The 16,824-nt window shown below is 34.6% G+C and overlaps 3 protein-coding genes across 3 annotated transcripts; 1 reads left to right on the top strand and 2 right to left on the bottom strand.

Moving 5' to 3' along the window:
- Window positions 2,048-3,694, top strand: LOC105176325 (transcription factor MYB44). The gene has a single exon (XM_020698595.1). It carries the CDS (start codon window positions 2,166-2,168, stop codon window positions 3,384-3,386), a length of 1,221 nt encoding a protein of 406 aa, XP_020554254.1. The 5' UTR covers window positions 2,048-2,165; the 3' UTR covers window positions 3,387-3,694.
- LOC105176207 (protein MRG1) lies at window positions 4,779-13,300 on the bottom strand. Its single transcript, XM_011098936.2, has 11 exons — window positions 12,814-13,300; window positions 11,079-11,132; window positions 10,851-10,864; window positions 9,141-9,286; window positions 9,008-9,043; window positions 8,643-8,683; window positions 7,899-7,997; window positions 7,028-7,107; window positions 6,176-6,345; window positions 5,864-5,948; window positions 4,779-5,167 (listed from the first exon to the last, which is right to left on the bottom strand). The coding sequence occupies exons 1-11, from the start codon at window positions 12,952-12,954 to the stop codon at window positions 5,086-5,088; spliced, it is 948 nt and encodes a 315-aa protein (XP_011097238.1). The 5' UTR covers window positions 12,955-13,300; the 3' UTR covers window positions 4,779-5,085.
- Window positions 14,396-15,068, bottom strand: LOC105176323. The gene has a single exon (XM_011099088.2). The coding sequence runs from the start codon at window positions 14,967-14,969 to the stop codon at window positions 14,664-14,666; it is 306 nt and encodes a 101-aa protein (XP_011097390.1). The 5' UTR covers window positions 14,970-15,068; the 3' UTR covers window positions 14,396-14,663.

Raw genomic sequence — 16,824 nt, 5'->3', positions numbered from 1 at the left:
GATATGCCTCCCCGCATGCATTATCTTTTTTTTTAATATTAATAATTTAACTAACAAAGTTGTCTATTTATTAGAAAGAATAGAAACAAAGATTAAGAATATTAAATATAATTTTTAAAATAATAAAAAGTTATGTGTAATATTATGAAACGTAATAGGATAACAGTCCCTAAATCTAAAAAAGATAGGAACATGTTTAGGAGTTAATTAGAGTAATAATATAATATAGGAATGGGAAAAAGGGTAAGGAGGAAAGTGGGAGGAAGGAGGGCGTCTCATGGGAAAGCGTGTGTCAGTGTGTGAATACCTGAATTCCGTACACTTGGAAAAGGACTGTTACTTGCACCTATTTCACCGGCTATTCCCGGTTAAGCAAGAATGACCGTTGCTGCTTGTTATAAGGGTTTACAGGCTGGATTCGCCCTCCCATTGCCCCACCCGCTCTTGTCCTTATCTGCCACCTCACTAATTCCCTTCCTCAATATTAATTAATTAACCCAAAAATATTGTAATTAAAAAAAAAAATATCCCACGCACGAAAAAGCAAATGCTCTCCAGCCTGGCATCTCTCTCTCTCTCTCTCTCTAGTCAAACCTCATACCCTCTTTCTCTCTCTTCTCTCTATTTTTTCTTTCTAAAAAATTTATTTATCTAATTTTTGTTTTTTGAGGTTGTTAGGTTTTTACGCATTTGTATGATTGATCGTTAAGGACTTGGTTGCGGGGTCAGATTTAACAATATTTTGTTTGTCTTATTGTGGCATTTCTGTAATTTCCTATCAACTATGTCTCACTCCAATTTTTTATTTCAAATCTCATAAAAATGAACTTATATTTAATTCAATATTATACTTATTATATAGTTAATATATAAATTAAAATAAATAATATTTACGTATATGATAAATATATTACATATTATTCAATTCGACCGATTTATCTATGTAAAAGTTTCCGTAATGTAAATTAATGCTGTTGTCTATTTTTAACATTTTATCTTGATAAAATAATGCATAATGTTAGGATTTGTTCTTTGAGTGTTATGTTATGTTTTGCGGAGATACAAAAAGAAAAATAAAAATAAATAAGTGTGTATTAGAAATAATATATATATTTGAATTTATTTTTAAAAATAATTTAAAATAAGTGTTGTATGTTTAATCTTTTATTTTGAGAGACAAAAATTACTATTTATTGTCAAATCATGTCTTTTTATATATATTTTGTATATATATGTATATATGTATGTATTTATACTAAAATAGTTAATAAGGTGTTTTTGAATGATAACAAATATTGGGTATATTTTGACTCGTCCTAGAGATAATTTGAAAATAAAAACAAACATAATGATGTTTTTTCGACTTTAAAAGTTGCATACATCTTAATCAGATATATATATATTAAATTTATCTATGTGCAATTGGGTTGGAATACAATTAAAAGTAAATTATAATTACTTGTCCTTACATTCGAGACGATTGTAAATATTCATGTGATTTTAATACCCATCTAATAGCAAGTCCATTCTATTAGTTTTGGTTGGTATTCCTTCAATTTTTATGGTAAATTGTTTGAATGTTTTTTTGGATTATAAATTAAAATTTTATACACTCCTTAAATTTTTTAAAAATATTTTTATGAAATAATATGCTCTATTGATTATTTACTTTACTCACCTCAATTTTTTTCCTTACATTTCTCAAACTTTTTTCAAAAAAAAAATTCAATAAGCGTAAAATAGTAATTCTGGCCTCACCGTCTAAGGGCTACATAATTATTATTTTTTTAAGGAGCTATTTGTAATTTTTTAAATAACAAAAAAATATTTATAATTATGATAAATCTCATGGATAATACCTATAATTTACCTTTTTTTTTTTTTAATTATTATCCCATTCATCAGAGAAAGCGTAGTTTGGTGGTAAAACAAATATTTGATTCTTGAATAATTGTTCCCCAACCCCCCCCCCCCCCCCCCCCCAACCCCCCAAAGCCCCGCTGCACATAACGCTCCTATCTCATATGTGTATATATATCCCCCCCTTCCCCTCTCTCTATACATCTATGTATAAAACTCATCTCCTCCATAGCCAAGGAGAAGACTGAAGAACCCTCTGAAAAGGGGAACTCAAAGTTCAAATCTTGATTCCGTTTCATGTTTCTATGAAAATGGCTGCAAATATCAGCGGTAGGAAAATGGATGTCGATCGGATTAAAGGGCCGTGGAGTCCGGAGGAGGACGACCTGTTACAGCAGCTGGTTCACAAGCACGGTCCCAGAAACTGGTCTCTTATCAGCAAATCCATACCCGGAAGATCTGGGAAGAGCTGCCGTCTGCGGTGGTGCAACCAGTTATCCCCCCAGGTGGAGCACCGCGCGTTTACACCAGAGGAAGACGAGACCATAATTCGGGCTCATGCCAAGTTCGGCAACAAATGGGCTACCATAGCCCGCCTTTTACCCGGTCGGACCGACAACGCCGTCAAGAACCATTGGAACTCCACCCTCAAGCGTAAGTGCACTTCTCTCAGCTCCGATGAAGGTAATTTTGATGATAAAAACGAGTTCCTCAGTCAATCGGAGCGGCCTCTAAAGAGATCCGTCAGCGCCGGGTCGGGCGTGCCAGGGTCGGGTCTTTGCTTGAGTCCTGGCAGCCCATCCGGCTCCGATGTCAGTGATTCGAGTTTGGCGGTGATGTCGGCTTCGCATGTCTATAAACCGGTGGCGAGAGCTGGCGGCATCGTACCGTCGTCGGCTGACGACCCCCCTACTGGTCTCAGCCTCTCCCTACCCGGGGTGGAGTCAACTGAATCAACTAATCAGAGGGCCGAGTCAACTCAACCCACACCTAATCCCATCCAACTGCTTCAAGTTCTGCCCACTCCCCCCTCGTCGCCGCCGCCGCCACCACCGCCACAATCATCTTCTCCCAAATCGGCAGCTCCACCACCGGCGCAGATGCCATTCAGCGCGGAGTTGATGGCGGTGATGCAGGATATGATAAGGGCAGAGGTGAGGAACTATATGATGGGGTTAGAGCAGCAACACCAGCAGCAATACGTTCAACATCAGCAGCAGTATCAGCAGATGTGCGTTCAACAAGCCAATGTGAACGAATCAGCAGGATCGATTGATCATTTAGGAATGGACGGCCGGAAAAGAAACAATCTTTGTTTCTTGTTTAGTCTGAATTTTCTTCTTGATCTTTACCTTAAAAATGGCCAAAAGAAATCATTTTGGTGCATATTGTACAGTGAGAGAGAAAGGAGATGGATCCAAGAGTTTAAGAGAGAGAAGAAGAGAGATTGCATCTGTTTTTTTGTCCATCTCCCAGCAGATTTTAGGAAAAAAGACAAAAAAACAAAAAAAGGAAAAAGAAAATGAGAACCAAGAAATGAAAAAAGTAATTTAATTTGAATTTCAATCTGCTTTCATTTCAACCCTTTTGCTTTATAATTGTTTTCGTAGTTTTTTGCGAAACCTTTTTGGTTGTGAACAAAAGATTATGGTAATATGGAGAATCATATGATGAAAGGGGCTGAAATCAAGACAAGAAAAGAAGTTGGCTGATGCTGAAAGTTGGAGAATGGTTAGTCAGTCATCTGTCGTTTGAAATTTGAAGTAGTTTGTATCCCCACACACTCACTACATCTGGGTTGCAATTGGTTGGTTGAAAATATGCTTTGAAATAATTAATATTCTCATCTCCTTGCAAATTCACTTCTTAGTGGTTACAGTTTCTGGGCTCAAATTTACTGTAAGAACCACAGAGGTAGAATATCAATGCACTGTCCAGTCCACAACCATAAAGTTTGGATTTGGAAACAGAATAGGTGGAGGACAGGGGGATTGTGGATAAAACTGGAATCTGGGCCCTTGAATAAATAGGGTGGTTAGACTTAGATCTATCAATGGCAAGGATGAATTATATTTTAGTGAGATGGAAAGTACATTTTTCTCTTACAGGTTTTGGTTGGTTGGTTGGTTGATGGTTCTGTAGAGCTCTGTGATTAATTTAAGACATATTGCAGAGGAAAGTCAAAAGTATCTGTTTTTTTGGTGAGTGCAATGAAATGAAAGAATGCATGGAATTTTGATTGGAGCATCTCCTCTTTCTGGATTTGGACATTTGAGTTATGATGAAATGGATGATGTTTCATTCCATCCATTAACTGTTAGTTTCTGGGCTTTCTTTCTCACAGTTACGGTAATATGTTGGATCAAATTTTACTCTAAAAGTCGATGTTTATTACCTCTTATGAAAATAAGTAAGGAAAGCATTGAAGAAAAAGTGAAAAGTGGACTTGTCTTCGACCTTAAGAGTTTCAAAAGTAGTGTAAGGAAAGATGAAACTATTTGGGAAAATCGATATATTAAGAAATGTAGGAAAATAATTTGATCAACAGTGAGGTTTGAGTTTTAGTGTCACAGTTTAGAGTTTGAAGATAATAATAGTAAGGTTGAAAACATGTACTCAACCACGCTAAGCAAGACTGTCTTCCAAGCGAAATTCGTAGGCTTCCATCTAAATAAGTCTGATTTAGGGCCCATTGTGAAACTATTACCTAGATCCTAACCCAGATCCATAGACGAATTCAAACCTATTGAGATAAATATTTTGAATATGAGCACGAGCATCGATATGGGTAACATCTAAAACCCTAACATGTAAACATTTGATAAATCAATTGACGAAAAGATCAAAGAAATGTAATCAAATTTAGTACAAGTTTTACCTGTCCGATTCCAAAACCAGCAAGAATGAACAATGATGTGTGACTACAAAGGTGCAGCACAAGTTGCAAACACTTTATACATTATAGGTAGTATCTGAAAATGCAAAGAAGTCATCTCAATTGATGCTCTTCAACATATTATGCACACAGTTTATGCTTTTAGTTTAAAAATGGAAAGCGTTCTTCTGCCACCTAGAACAAGTGCAACTTGTCAAATGAAGACAGACGGAAAGAAGGATCTGTAGTTACAACAACAAATTGGTGTTTATCAGTGACTATACCAACCATTCTGCTAGACCTAATATCAAAAGCTAGAATTATAACTGGCACGTCAGTCGGTTTTTGAGTCAATTATCCTTCCCTTTGCCACCTCCTTCAGGGCCATCATAAGAAGCAAGGAAGAAAGTGCTCTGGTTATTCTGCAGAAACCTACATATAAAGAATAACCCAAGTAATAGTGTCATTCAGCTTTGGAATGAAAAGTACTCCCAGGTTCAAGAGAAACAATCAATCTGAAAACTGAAACAAGGAACCAGAACCAAGGTCGACATCAACAGGAAAAGAAATTCAACTAAAGCAACTACGAAAGTTTGAAGCAATGACGTGACTCTTGTGACAGACCAAAATATTGTGATTCTAGTTCTACATGATACTACAAACTGTGTATGAGTTTCAAAAAGTCGCTGCAAGTAGAATCCAGTGGTAGACTGAAATGGCAGTATTGTGTAAGAAAATAAATTTATCATATGGTAGTGAGAAATAACTTTCTTCTCCATAAGGACGTGCACCTTTTCACAAGGAAAGCAGGACTGAGAGCCAATAATAAAAGAGGAAGACCTTGAAATAAATGAAAAAACTTATCCAAAAGAAAAAGGTAAACAGTGAAAAGCCATCTTATACTCCTAGAAATGACTAATGAAAACAAACTGGACTCAGTATTGGTTATTCTTCATTCATATTATTTTTTTGATAGGAGAAAATATTAAGTTAATCTGAAGTAACCTTGATCTCATCAGGGTCATGGTAGAAATGATATTTTGATTATTTTTCTGCATGGGCAAATATCTAATAGCAGAACCAGAGTAATCAATGACATGAATTAAACAAAAAGATTATAGAGCATACTTGAGAAATTCGAGCAATTTCTGCTGCAACCGAATCAAAGTCTCCTCTTCAATTTTCACATATCCCAATAATTCTGGCAACTTCACTGCCAATAAAAGAAGTACTAATAAACACCATGTCCAACAGCAGCAGAGATATTTTCTTGTCAACAAGGTGAAACTTCAACAAGAAGCACATTGTCTTAGAATAATAGATGTTTCTACTATATCTTAACAAATAGGAATTGCCTAACAAGATAAGGAACAAAATTCTCAAAATCAAAAGTCTCCATGAATAATACAATTTGCTCAAATAAATAGAGGAAAAGCATACCAAAGAGTCGCAACAAGTGTTCAGCTCCATATACACTCGATGGAGAGACATTATCTGAAATTGCCTCTCGATACTGTTGCCGCTCCTTTTTGTACAAAAGAATGGTGGGCAATGCTTTGTCAAAATAAGATCGTAACCCATTCAAAATTTCTCCAACTGCATCAGTCATCCTGTATTCATGCAATACATTACTAAGGGAACCCATCTCAAATTCTATTTTTAGAAACAAAATCTTAGTTACTCAAATCAGATACTTGTACCACTACAGTAAGAAATCAATTTAGGCCAATTGAAAATGAGAATGGTTATTCCCAGAATTACCATATGCACACAGTTGAAATTTTTCAAAGAACATTTTTAACAAACAGTGAATTACTTGCCGACCTAGCGCCTAGAAGATTCAAATGGGAAAGTATCGCATTAGGAATTGAACTAAGGGACTGAAAGTAAAACTTCAGAAACAGATATTTGAAGAATTGAAACCAATTATCAAATCCAGTCTAATCGAATTCCAAGAGGGTAAATTCTCAACATGACAAGTAAGCTGAGAAAACTGAATTTACGGAATTGGCCCTGCATTCTGTCTCTAATGCAATCCCTCGAAGTTAATAAATATCATATCAATCAACTTGCAGTTTGACCATGTTATTTTTATCAACACCGGCCACCAAGAAATACATATATTAAATAGTTAATAAGTAAAAAAAGTTTTTGGCTCAACCCTTTATTTACTGGAAGGAGTTTATCACCCCATTGAAACTAGACCTCTAAATGAGCTTATGCATGTTTCAGAGAGCAGGGAAATACACCAGAATGTTTTATCCACTAGAAAGTTGCAGATAAGGGACTCACATGCCATCCTTCTTGGACCTGTATTCAAGATATTTTGTCAATATTTCATCAACACTTGGAGATCTTGGGAGTTTGACAAGCTGCAGGAAAAGAAGAACCTTCAAATGTTCATTTTACTTGTACCATAACACAGACACTAAACATTAAATAACCAGGTCGCTCGGACAAATCAATAGGCAATCACAGTCTCTCTAAAGGACCTCGAACAAAACCCAGAACTGCACTCAACACATGAAAGCTTCATGATAAGCCACAAGAACGCATGCTTATGTAAAATTTACAGAGAACAAAATCAGGCCATTAATAACAATGATTTCATCCTAATAGCACTTTATATTAGCCACAACATCATCCCGTTTCATATTGCAAAAAACAGATGACAATAGTCCGTTATTTTTTTGCAAGACAAATATAAGCATAATCCATCATCATTATTTTTCGAAAAGGAATTTAAGTTGAATAAATTTTCTTCAAGTACAGAAGGAAAACACTAATTAGATAGTTTGCAAGCAAAGACCTCGTGAAAGTCTTCACTCTTTAGCCAGGTTAATTCAGAATTAAAGAAAGTATGTGCAATTTGTCAAACACATATTCAATAAACTAATTTTCATTCTCATGTTAATGTCACAATTACACATCAAATTTAAACCAAAAAAGAACAATTTAGTTTCTGTCTTGAAACAGTTAACCTTCTCAAATTGATATGTAAAAATATAAGGGGTGTTTTTCAACTTCTGCTCTCATGCATGAATCTTCTTCATTAGTATTTTCTTATTGCTTGCTATCATAGCTTGCACTGAATTAATGCAATTTCTTTCTTTTCCCTTGGGATGTGTGTGTTTGTATTTCTCTAGCTAACAAATAAAAGTACCTTGTTCTGCTGAGTGATAAACTCCCAATCATCAACTAATTGCTTCTTTAGATTTGGTGGAATTTGGATCTTGATGAGCTTCTCTGTTGCTGGATTGTCCTAACAATGCAAAGACCAGAACAGGTTAATCAGTACAAAGAATACGTCTGCAACTTTTAGTATTTGACAGCATCTCCAATGCTAAAATTCTATTGACGAGCTGGTAAAAAGCCTAACACTTGAAAAGAGAAGAGCAGAACTTTGCAAGTAAGATGAAGCTGAAATGTAATGACTTTAGATAGTAGAATAATGCTATTGCTCTACACTAAATTAAGCTACGGCTACAGCAGCAAAGTAGCATAAGTAACCATGTGCAAATGATGAATTGGGCTCTAGAGAGAGAATGGGAGAAAAATCAATTGAAGCTGAAAATACAATACTAGTTTATATAAGTTCTATCTTAGTCTCCACATTATAATGATCTAAAGGTGATGATGAGGAGTATGTGCCTAGAATGTGAAACACAAAACATAAACCCATCTGGAGATGGAGATATCCTACATCAAAGCCACTATCTTCCAGTAAGTTAATGAATATTGACTGCTAAGAAGGCAAGGTAGCTCAAACTGATGGTGTGAAAAAAAATAAACAACGAAGCTGAGAGCAATATAAGCATAAGCAGGTTTCAGCGAATCTTTAATCATCCTAACAACCATATGACCTTGAACGAAACTTGAAGGATGTCAACTACAAGTCAGGACGAACCTCAATGCCTGAATCAGCCTTTCTCTTCTTCCCCTTGGCAACTACAATATCATAGAGAGAAATAGGTCAGTTTGTGCACGGAACATGTTTATTAGAAAATTAAAGTGGATAATGCCAAATGTTCTCATTCAGTCAACATGCCGGCTCCACCTAAATCCTAATATTATTGCACGAACAATAGAGTTCACACTCTCACTTAGCCTACTTAAAATGCGCCAAGATATGTTCTGCTATTACTTCAATGTCAAAAGATGACCCATCAAAAGCACATGATTAAAATTGGCTAGATTGAGACAAGCAATCTTCCAGGAGGACATGGAAGGTGCAAGAGGATAAGTATAGAAAATGTAGAAACTAATACATGCCTATATTCTTTGCCTCCTCTTTATCAACTTTAGCATCTGCGAAATCCACAAGAGCAACAGTACTAAGTTAATCCATACACACCAGCTGTCAAGATTTTCTAAAGAATTATCCGACCAAAGACAACAGACATACCAGCTGAACCTTTTGGTTTTGTTTGTGCTGAACGCCCTGATTTAGTATTCTTGTCGACACCAGCTTTCTTATCAAGGGCCTGTTGCTTCTGAATATTCTCTTCAGTATGTTTCATCAAGCGATCCATGCCTACCCATTCATCCCAACTAATTGGCAAGATATTTAAGACTTGGTGATTTTGTACATACTAGAACAATCAACATTTTATCTTTAAAAAGAACTTTACCAGTAGGATTTGATTATAAAAAAAGAAAATAAATACTAATATCAATGTAGTATCTACTGCTAGGCTCTTGATTGCCACTTAATCAAAAGAAATCTAATTTTAACCAGGGGAAAAAAACATAAAGGTTTTGTCCACATTTTGAAACACAAGGAGAAAAGGTCTGTTTGATACGGATCGGGAAACTATATTACAAAGCAATGATGAAACTCTATTCATAGACAGGGTTCCTACCAAAAATTATCAAGGGTTAGAAAAAGAGGAGGGGTGAGAAACCAGCTCAATATTAATGCTAAAATACTATCATAATTTATTGGTCACAAGATGGCTAGCCTAAGAACCAATTAATGCACTGGAAGAAGCACTCAGAACACTAAGACAACCCTCTGGCACATGAAGAACTCTCAGGGACCCCAATGTGCGTGAGACCTCAATATACAGACATGAATCCCAAAAATCAGCCAACAACCCAGATGGAATATGACAATCCAGGAACTGATTGACCTATGACATTAACAATCACCAAAACTAGGCCATTGCAAGTGGATGTCATAAAGTGACCAGCTTCCTACAATGGAAGACCTCAGATCGAGTACCTGGGAAACTAATAAATCATTGCCTACATATACATTAATTTTTGAAAGATACTTTTACTTGCTTGAGATACTTCTTCACACCAGCGCAAGCAATCTTCAGTGGAAGGCATTAAGGAGTTACGATCCAGTACTTACATAGAGATCAATCCAAGAAAAACATCAGAACAAAGGCTGTATACAATGAAGATATTACATAGACATGCTTTGGAACCACCAAAACCAACTGAAGAAGCTACAGAGAAATGAAAATTTTACATTTTACTCATTCATACAACCAGTTCAACAATTCCTTCATCAATCTTTCCTGTCATATAAAATTTTGCTCCCAATTCATGAAGAATCTAATCTCTGAAACCACCAAATTTAAACCTAGTGGTTTTCTCACATGAGCATTGTGAAGCTCAAGAACCTCTCACCAAGTGCTTTCACCATGATCCATTTTCAAGATCTCCTTAAAACTATTGTAACTGAAATGAGATAACAAACTATTCACATATTTCTTCACTTTGACCTCTTAGTTTTTCATTTTAATTGCTATTATATTAATCTTCTTCTATGTGGATGTCTTCTCAATTCAGCCTTACAAATTAAGGATGTATTACCTCTCACGTGCACACATGAAACAAAATGACATTAGGAAGAAACTAACTTGTCTTGAGTGTTATCTAAAAGAGTATGAGGTATTATACCTGATCAGTTATCACATCAATCTAGAAAAATCAAAAGAGAAGATATATATAAGAAAAGGAGACAGATATCAGATATTGAAGTTTGATAAACAAAAAGAAATCCTATGGATGGAGCGCGTGGGAAGGGGGAATAGCGCTACTTTTATTTTCTCATCTGGTAAGAAACAGAAATTCATTTGGTATGCTGCATCAGTAAACTCACTTTTTATTCCAACCCTGCAAAAAATAATCAATCCGTTACCGTATGCCATGACAGAAAGAAAGCAGTTATTCATTAAAAAATAACGCCAGGACAACATGATTTTGATTGACCAAATAAAGGATTGGGAAAGAAAACCATACAGAAAGTTAAAAACAGAGGATACCAGGTAATGAAAACACAAAGCAAATTGTCCAGATCGAAAAATGAAGAGCCGGTTATTAATCTTACAAGGTAATGGACAAAATATCTCCATTCGTTCTTCCGGAACTCTGCTTTTTGAACCTTACATACACCAAAGAGCAATTAATTTAAACATTACTATATTGGACAGAGAAAAATAGAAGTAAATAGGTATATAAAGATGCAGATGATATATAGCAAATAAATGCTAAAACAAACTGAGATCCTCAATAATGATACATTAACGCATGATTCATATGAACAGCAGCAACAAAGTAAACAAATCACATTCATGGTTAAGACAAGATTCCATCACAATTACAAAAAAATCTAAGGCCAAAGGATCTTTATAAAATTTTGCAAATTTAGGTGCCACATTGTGGTCCTCCAGAATCTTAACACGACTTACATAGAGAGACCAACCAAATCACTAAATTGCAATGTGTTGTGAGACGTTGTAATGGAGGACATAATATCCCAAGTGAAAGTGCATAAGCTGAAAGCTCTATAATTGCAAATAAGCAACTTCTGTGTTTCTTTTTCCTAGAACCAATTTCCCAGCCCTGATTTGACATGGGTGAACCTTTATTAAGGTACAATGATTAGGCATGATTGTTACCAAATGCCAAAAGAAGGTTGTTATCAAAGGGGAAACTTGTACAGAAAATATTTAAGGGGTGAGAATTAGAAACATTTCTGATGCTATATACCTCAAAAGGTGATACCTCAAAGCAATTGAATAAATACATAGCATAATGCAATTACTTCAACTCAAAAAATCCGTTATGCCAGCCACATTTACGCATTACAAATACACAACTTATATATCACATTCATTACTTCGTACATAATTGGAAACAAATACTGGCCACCAGAAAATATATACATGTTTTAGACATTTAAACACGTGTCCAGGCACAAATGCAGATGAACATACACGATCATAAGTATCCAGGTCAAAATTCGTTACATGTATATATGCATATACAGGTCCAAATGTCCTCTATGTACATATGCTAGCCTAACCCTCTTTCCTTCAAAGAAGTGATTCATACCCGAGATACATTCAATAAACTACTTGTATGTTGCATGGATATACTGAACCCTAAAACTATTTAATCCTAAAAAGAAAACTGCACATCTATTCTACACTCACCACTCATAGATATTGGTGCTAACAGAAATAGAAATATCTATTCACATTTGAGATTCCTCATAATATTAGGCCCAGCACAAGACACGCGTACTTATTAAACACATGTTGCGGCACAAATGCAGATGAACCTGCATAATAAATATCAATCTTTTGATCATGGGTTCGTGACATTTAGATATGCATCCACCCAAACAAGCACAAATATCTCCTAGTTAGATATGCAAGCCTCCTTCTCTCTTCTTTCAGAAATTGACTCATATCCCATTGCATTCAAAAACAATAGTCATCCACAGCATGGAAAAAGCCAAACCACAAACAATTAGGCAAGAATTCTAAACCCACAACATTACTCTACACCCACGATCCACAATCGCTGGCGTTAACAGAAAGAAACCAATAGTTGAAAATTTGAGATTCAATTTAACTTTTTATTGATTGAACAGTAAATCAACCAACTCTTCGAGTAGAATTAAAATTCCAGAGTCATGGTCAAACCAGCTAAACCAAACAAAACCACAGAACTTGAATAATTTACCACAAGATAAACAAAACAACCGTAATAAAAATCCAAAAGTACTTCAGTTAACGAGACCGAAAACCCTAGGAGAAATGGATATTAGGGCATGCCTTGGCTTCGTAGATACGGGGTCCGTGATAAGCAAGAACTTTCTCCCCTTCAGAGAATAAGCTCTTAGAGCCGGACTCCGGCGCGTCCCCGGAGGAATTCTCGCCGTCGCTCGCCGACTCTCCCTTGGAACTGCTCACCATTTTCTTCTTCGCAATTTTGTTATTCGTCCCCAAAGACTTGCTCCGATAAATTACTTCTCTCCTCTGACAACTGATATGAAAAGCAAGAAAGAATCAGAGAACTCTCCGTCCTTCCTTGCCAAATTTGCTGCAATGCTTCATGCTGTGAGCAGAGACTTCAATCTTTCCCACTTCTTTCCAGTTTCAAATTTGGCGACGGGTGGAACGAATCTTATATAGCTATAGTTTGTGCCCGAACCCGCACATCCGGGTCGCCAAACAAGTTCTGATATACACTCATAGATCTTGCCTAACCGTGCGCCAGATCTCCATTCCTATTCAATTAATTTTTGCAGTTATAAGTCTTTACTATTTTTATGTCACTCTATATATTCAAAGATTATATATTTATTTTGTTTAAAAATATTGTACATCTTATTTTGTATATACTAAATGAAACCAAAACTATAATAAAATTTAGAGAGACAATCTAATTCGGATTCCTAATTTCCTACCCAAAAAATGAGATCAATTAGTTAATTAATTCTTGGTTATTGGTAATTTTCTATATTTTTTATGCTGTTGATAAATGTAAGAACTTGAAATAGATGATATCATTATTCTGTTATAATCTTTTTTTTCATAATCTTATTTTATTTCAAATAATGTTTGTTTAACATTTATATATTATTATGATCAGTTTCTTATGAAGTTTAATTCAAAATAAAGACTTTTTCACAATATTATTCATAAAAAGAAAATTGATAAGTTCTTTTATTTATATGTATTCTTCTATAATAAATGAATAACCATGTATAAGTGTTTATTTTTTAAACATTGTAACCGATATCTCATATATTTATATTCTTTTTGCTAATTATCATACAGAAAAATGCATTTATTATGAAAAAATAATTTAATCAAAGTATAATTTGTCATAAAATACTAATATAATTATACAAGTGATTGATTTTATACTAAAGACCGCAAAAATTATCCCAAACCAATAAGACCGCAAAGTGTGTTTTTAACGTGTTGGGCTTGGGCTAAACTTTTTAAAAACTGCACCAGTCCACATTAAGTACACTCTTAAGTCATGTGTAATTTTCACTTTTCATCTCATAACTTAAGTCATGTATACTTTTAATTCCATTGCTTACAAAATTTCAAAAATAATCTTTGGATTTTTTTAAAAAAAGTCACTTTTAGTGATCTTGCCAACTTCTATTAGAAAATTGACGAGAAAAATCACGTGCAAGTTACATGGTTGTTTTCCTTGCATAAGAGTTTTTCCATTTTAATTTTCTAATTGAAGTTGGTAAAAGGACTAAAAATTAAACTTTTGCAAGTTATAGAACCATTTTCAAAAATTTCATAAACAATGTGACTCTAAATGTAATAAATGTAAATTATGAAACAAAAAAATTATCTCTTCTACAGTATCAAGACATGCACCACATTCGTCTCATGGAAATGTTCTTTATTGATCATTACTACCATAAATTACACATCCCTAAGAATGTGTAGTTCATTGTTAAATACAACTTTAATAAAAAAATAATAATAATAATAAAGAAAACCAAAATGACTTGGAAAGAATGGTAAACTATATAATTACAAGTATTAAACTCCAATAAAGAATTATATAGTAAGTGTGAACTATGTGTCTATATTTATATCTATATCTAAATTTATATTTATAAATATATGAATTATCGAGTACTAGCTGTCTAGTGTCCTGCTCCAGGGCTAGGGCCCGAGTCCTTGATTCCTCCAAGCGTCTTAGCTTTTGTATACTTGTGCCCGTCACCAGGGCTCGGACCGGATTCCTTGACTCCTCCGAGAGTGTGAACGTTAACGTACTTGTGTCCATCCCCTGGACTCGGCCCCGCCTTGATGGCATTGATGGAAAATCCATGAATTTTTGGGGCAGCATTGAGACGACGGGCCTCAGTCACAAAGAAAACTGAGCTGAGCATCAGAAAGAGGACGACGATGATCGAGAAGTTGATAGAATTTTTCACTACATTGGACATTTTGAAGAGAGAGTTGGACGAAGAACAACAGAAATGTATATATGTGTACGTAGGTGTATGTGTATGTGTGAGAATTGAGTTGAGAAGTTCAAATGGCTTTGTTGTGTTAATTGTTGGGGAAAGGAGGAGTATTTATACTATGGGATTTCTTGACTGGGAGTGGAGGCTATTTGCACCATTCAAATTGGCAGACGTCAGAGTTGGAACATTGAATTTATGTATGTATACTTGCCATCAATGTGGATATTAGTTCAGGAGAGTCAACGCTGGATTTTCTATTTTGCTTCATGTTGCATCTTATATTTAGATGTATAAAATTTACGTCATTCATTTTATCTAAGGAATGATTTTTTATATACATGTATGTGAAATGAAATAAAAGATGCAATACATAAATTTAATCCGAAATTTTATATTAAAAAGTTGTGTGTTCGATTCTTTCTGGCTAAGCTGAATGTTATTTTTAAGATAAATTTATGATTTTCCGTGCACACGGAGATTTGTAATGAATACCGAAAAATTTCAATATTAATTTAGGGGAAAGGGGAAGTTGCACGGGGAGTTCCGAATGCTTGAAATATGAGAGATTGCGAGTCTAAATTGGGCAGCATTGAGTTTCCTGAGTTGTAGAGGCTGCATGCGTAATGGCGAATTAAATTCACATATTCATGCAAATATAATTCTATTTTTGGGACCACGACCATGCATATGTTTGAATTCAACCTTTGTTGTTTGAATCTCAACTGAGGGCTAGATTCATGAAAGGACTTTTGGTCCCTATGTTTTAAATTTTGGTTCTTAACATTTATAAATTAACGTAAATTATATTTTGTCATTTGAATTATGCCCGTTTATATATTTTATTATCGATTTTTTTTTTGTGTAAATTTACCATCTCAACTTTATGAAATTTAAAATTTTCCACATATGACCTTTTTTTGTTGGTTTTTCTGTCAGAAAAATATCACATGCTATACATATGTGAAAAATATCACATTAAATAACTCTTAAATATCACTTGTGCACTCTATGTGATTTGAGAAATTAAATCTGATGAACCTGGTGAGTTTTGCTCTGTGTAGACTCCTGTGATTTGAGAAATTACGTCTAATACCCCTAAGGTTTGCTTCCATCTAATAAATAAATTCATTCGTTAGATAAAATTCATTGAGGTTACTGATGTTAACAAAAAAATTGGAAAAAAATCTGTATTTACCCCCGATTGACTTATTACAAGTCAAATAAATCTTCTTATGATCAAATTACCCTCATACGTCTTCACGCGTTAATGTATGTGAGAAGGTATATTTCACCGTTATAAGGGTAGTTTAGTCCAAAAACAATTTTGACGTACAATAAATCAATAATAAGCCAATCGAGGGTAAGTATCAATTTCATTCAGTTTTTCTGTTAATATCAGCAAATTTAGTGAATTTTTACTAACGAAGGGACTTATTTATTAGACGGAACCAAACATCAAGGGTGTTGGATGTAATTTTTCAAACCATGGGGGTTCTACGTGTAATTACATGAAACCTCAATTATTCCTATTAATAATTATGTTTGCTCATTAACGAAATTAAACTGATAAAAATAAAATAAAATTTCTAATACAATATTAATCTATTTTATGTTGTGCTCTTGTCCCATTGTTTTTCTTGCAAGACTTCTGGTAATTTCAAATATCATATGTTAATGTCGGCTTTGAGGAAATTTGGAGACATGTTGACTGAATTGAAGTTCAACTACTTCCCAGTCAAAACTGTAGAACCAGAATTGTAAACTGATGAACCCAACTCCGGGGTTGGACTTGTCTAGAACTCCACAACTACTTCATTAGAAGAAAATATTGGAA

This window comes from Sesamum indicum, linkage group LG13 (genome assembly GCF_000512975.1).
Source record: "Sesamum indicum cultivar Zhongzhi No. 13 linkage group LG13, S_indicum_v1.0, whole genome shotgun sequence".
NCBI lineage: Eukaryota > Viridiplantae > Streptophyta > Magnoliopsida > Lamiales > Pedaliaceae > Sesamum > Sesamum indicum.
This window is presented reverse-complemented; position numbering and strand designations above follow the sequence as displayed.

Coding starts and splice junctions, on each gene's coding strand:
- LOC105176325 (XM_020698595.1), top strand. CDS start 2,166: ATGAAAATGGCTGCAAATATCAGCGGTAGGAAAATGGATGTCGATCGG.
- LOC105176207 (XM_011098936.2), bottom strand. CDS start 12,954: ATGGTGAGCAGTTCCAAGGGAGAGTCGGCGAGCGACGGCGAGAATTCC. Junction 11,133..12,813: donor CCCGTATCTACGAAGCCAAG/GCATGCCCTAAT, acceptor GGTGTATGTAAG/GTTCAAAAAGCAGAGTTCCG. Junction 6,346..7,027: donor AGGTCCAAGAAGGATGGCAT/GTGAGTCCCTTA, acceptor GCATGAATACAG/GATGACTGATGCAGTTGGAG.
- LOC105176323 (XM_011099088.2), bottom strand. CDS start 14,969: ATGTCCAATGTAGTGAAAAATTCTATCAACTTCTCGATCATCGTCGTC.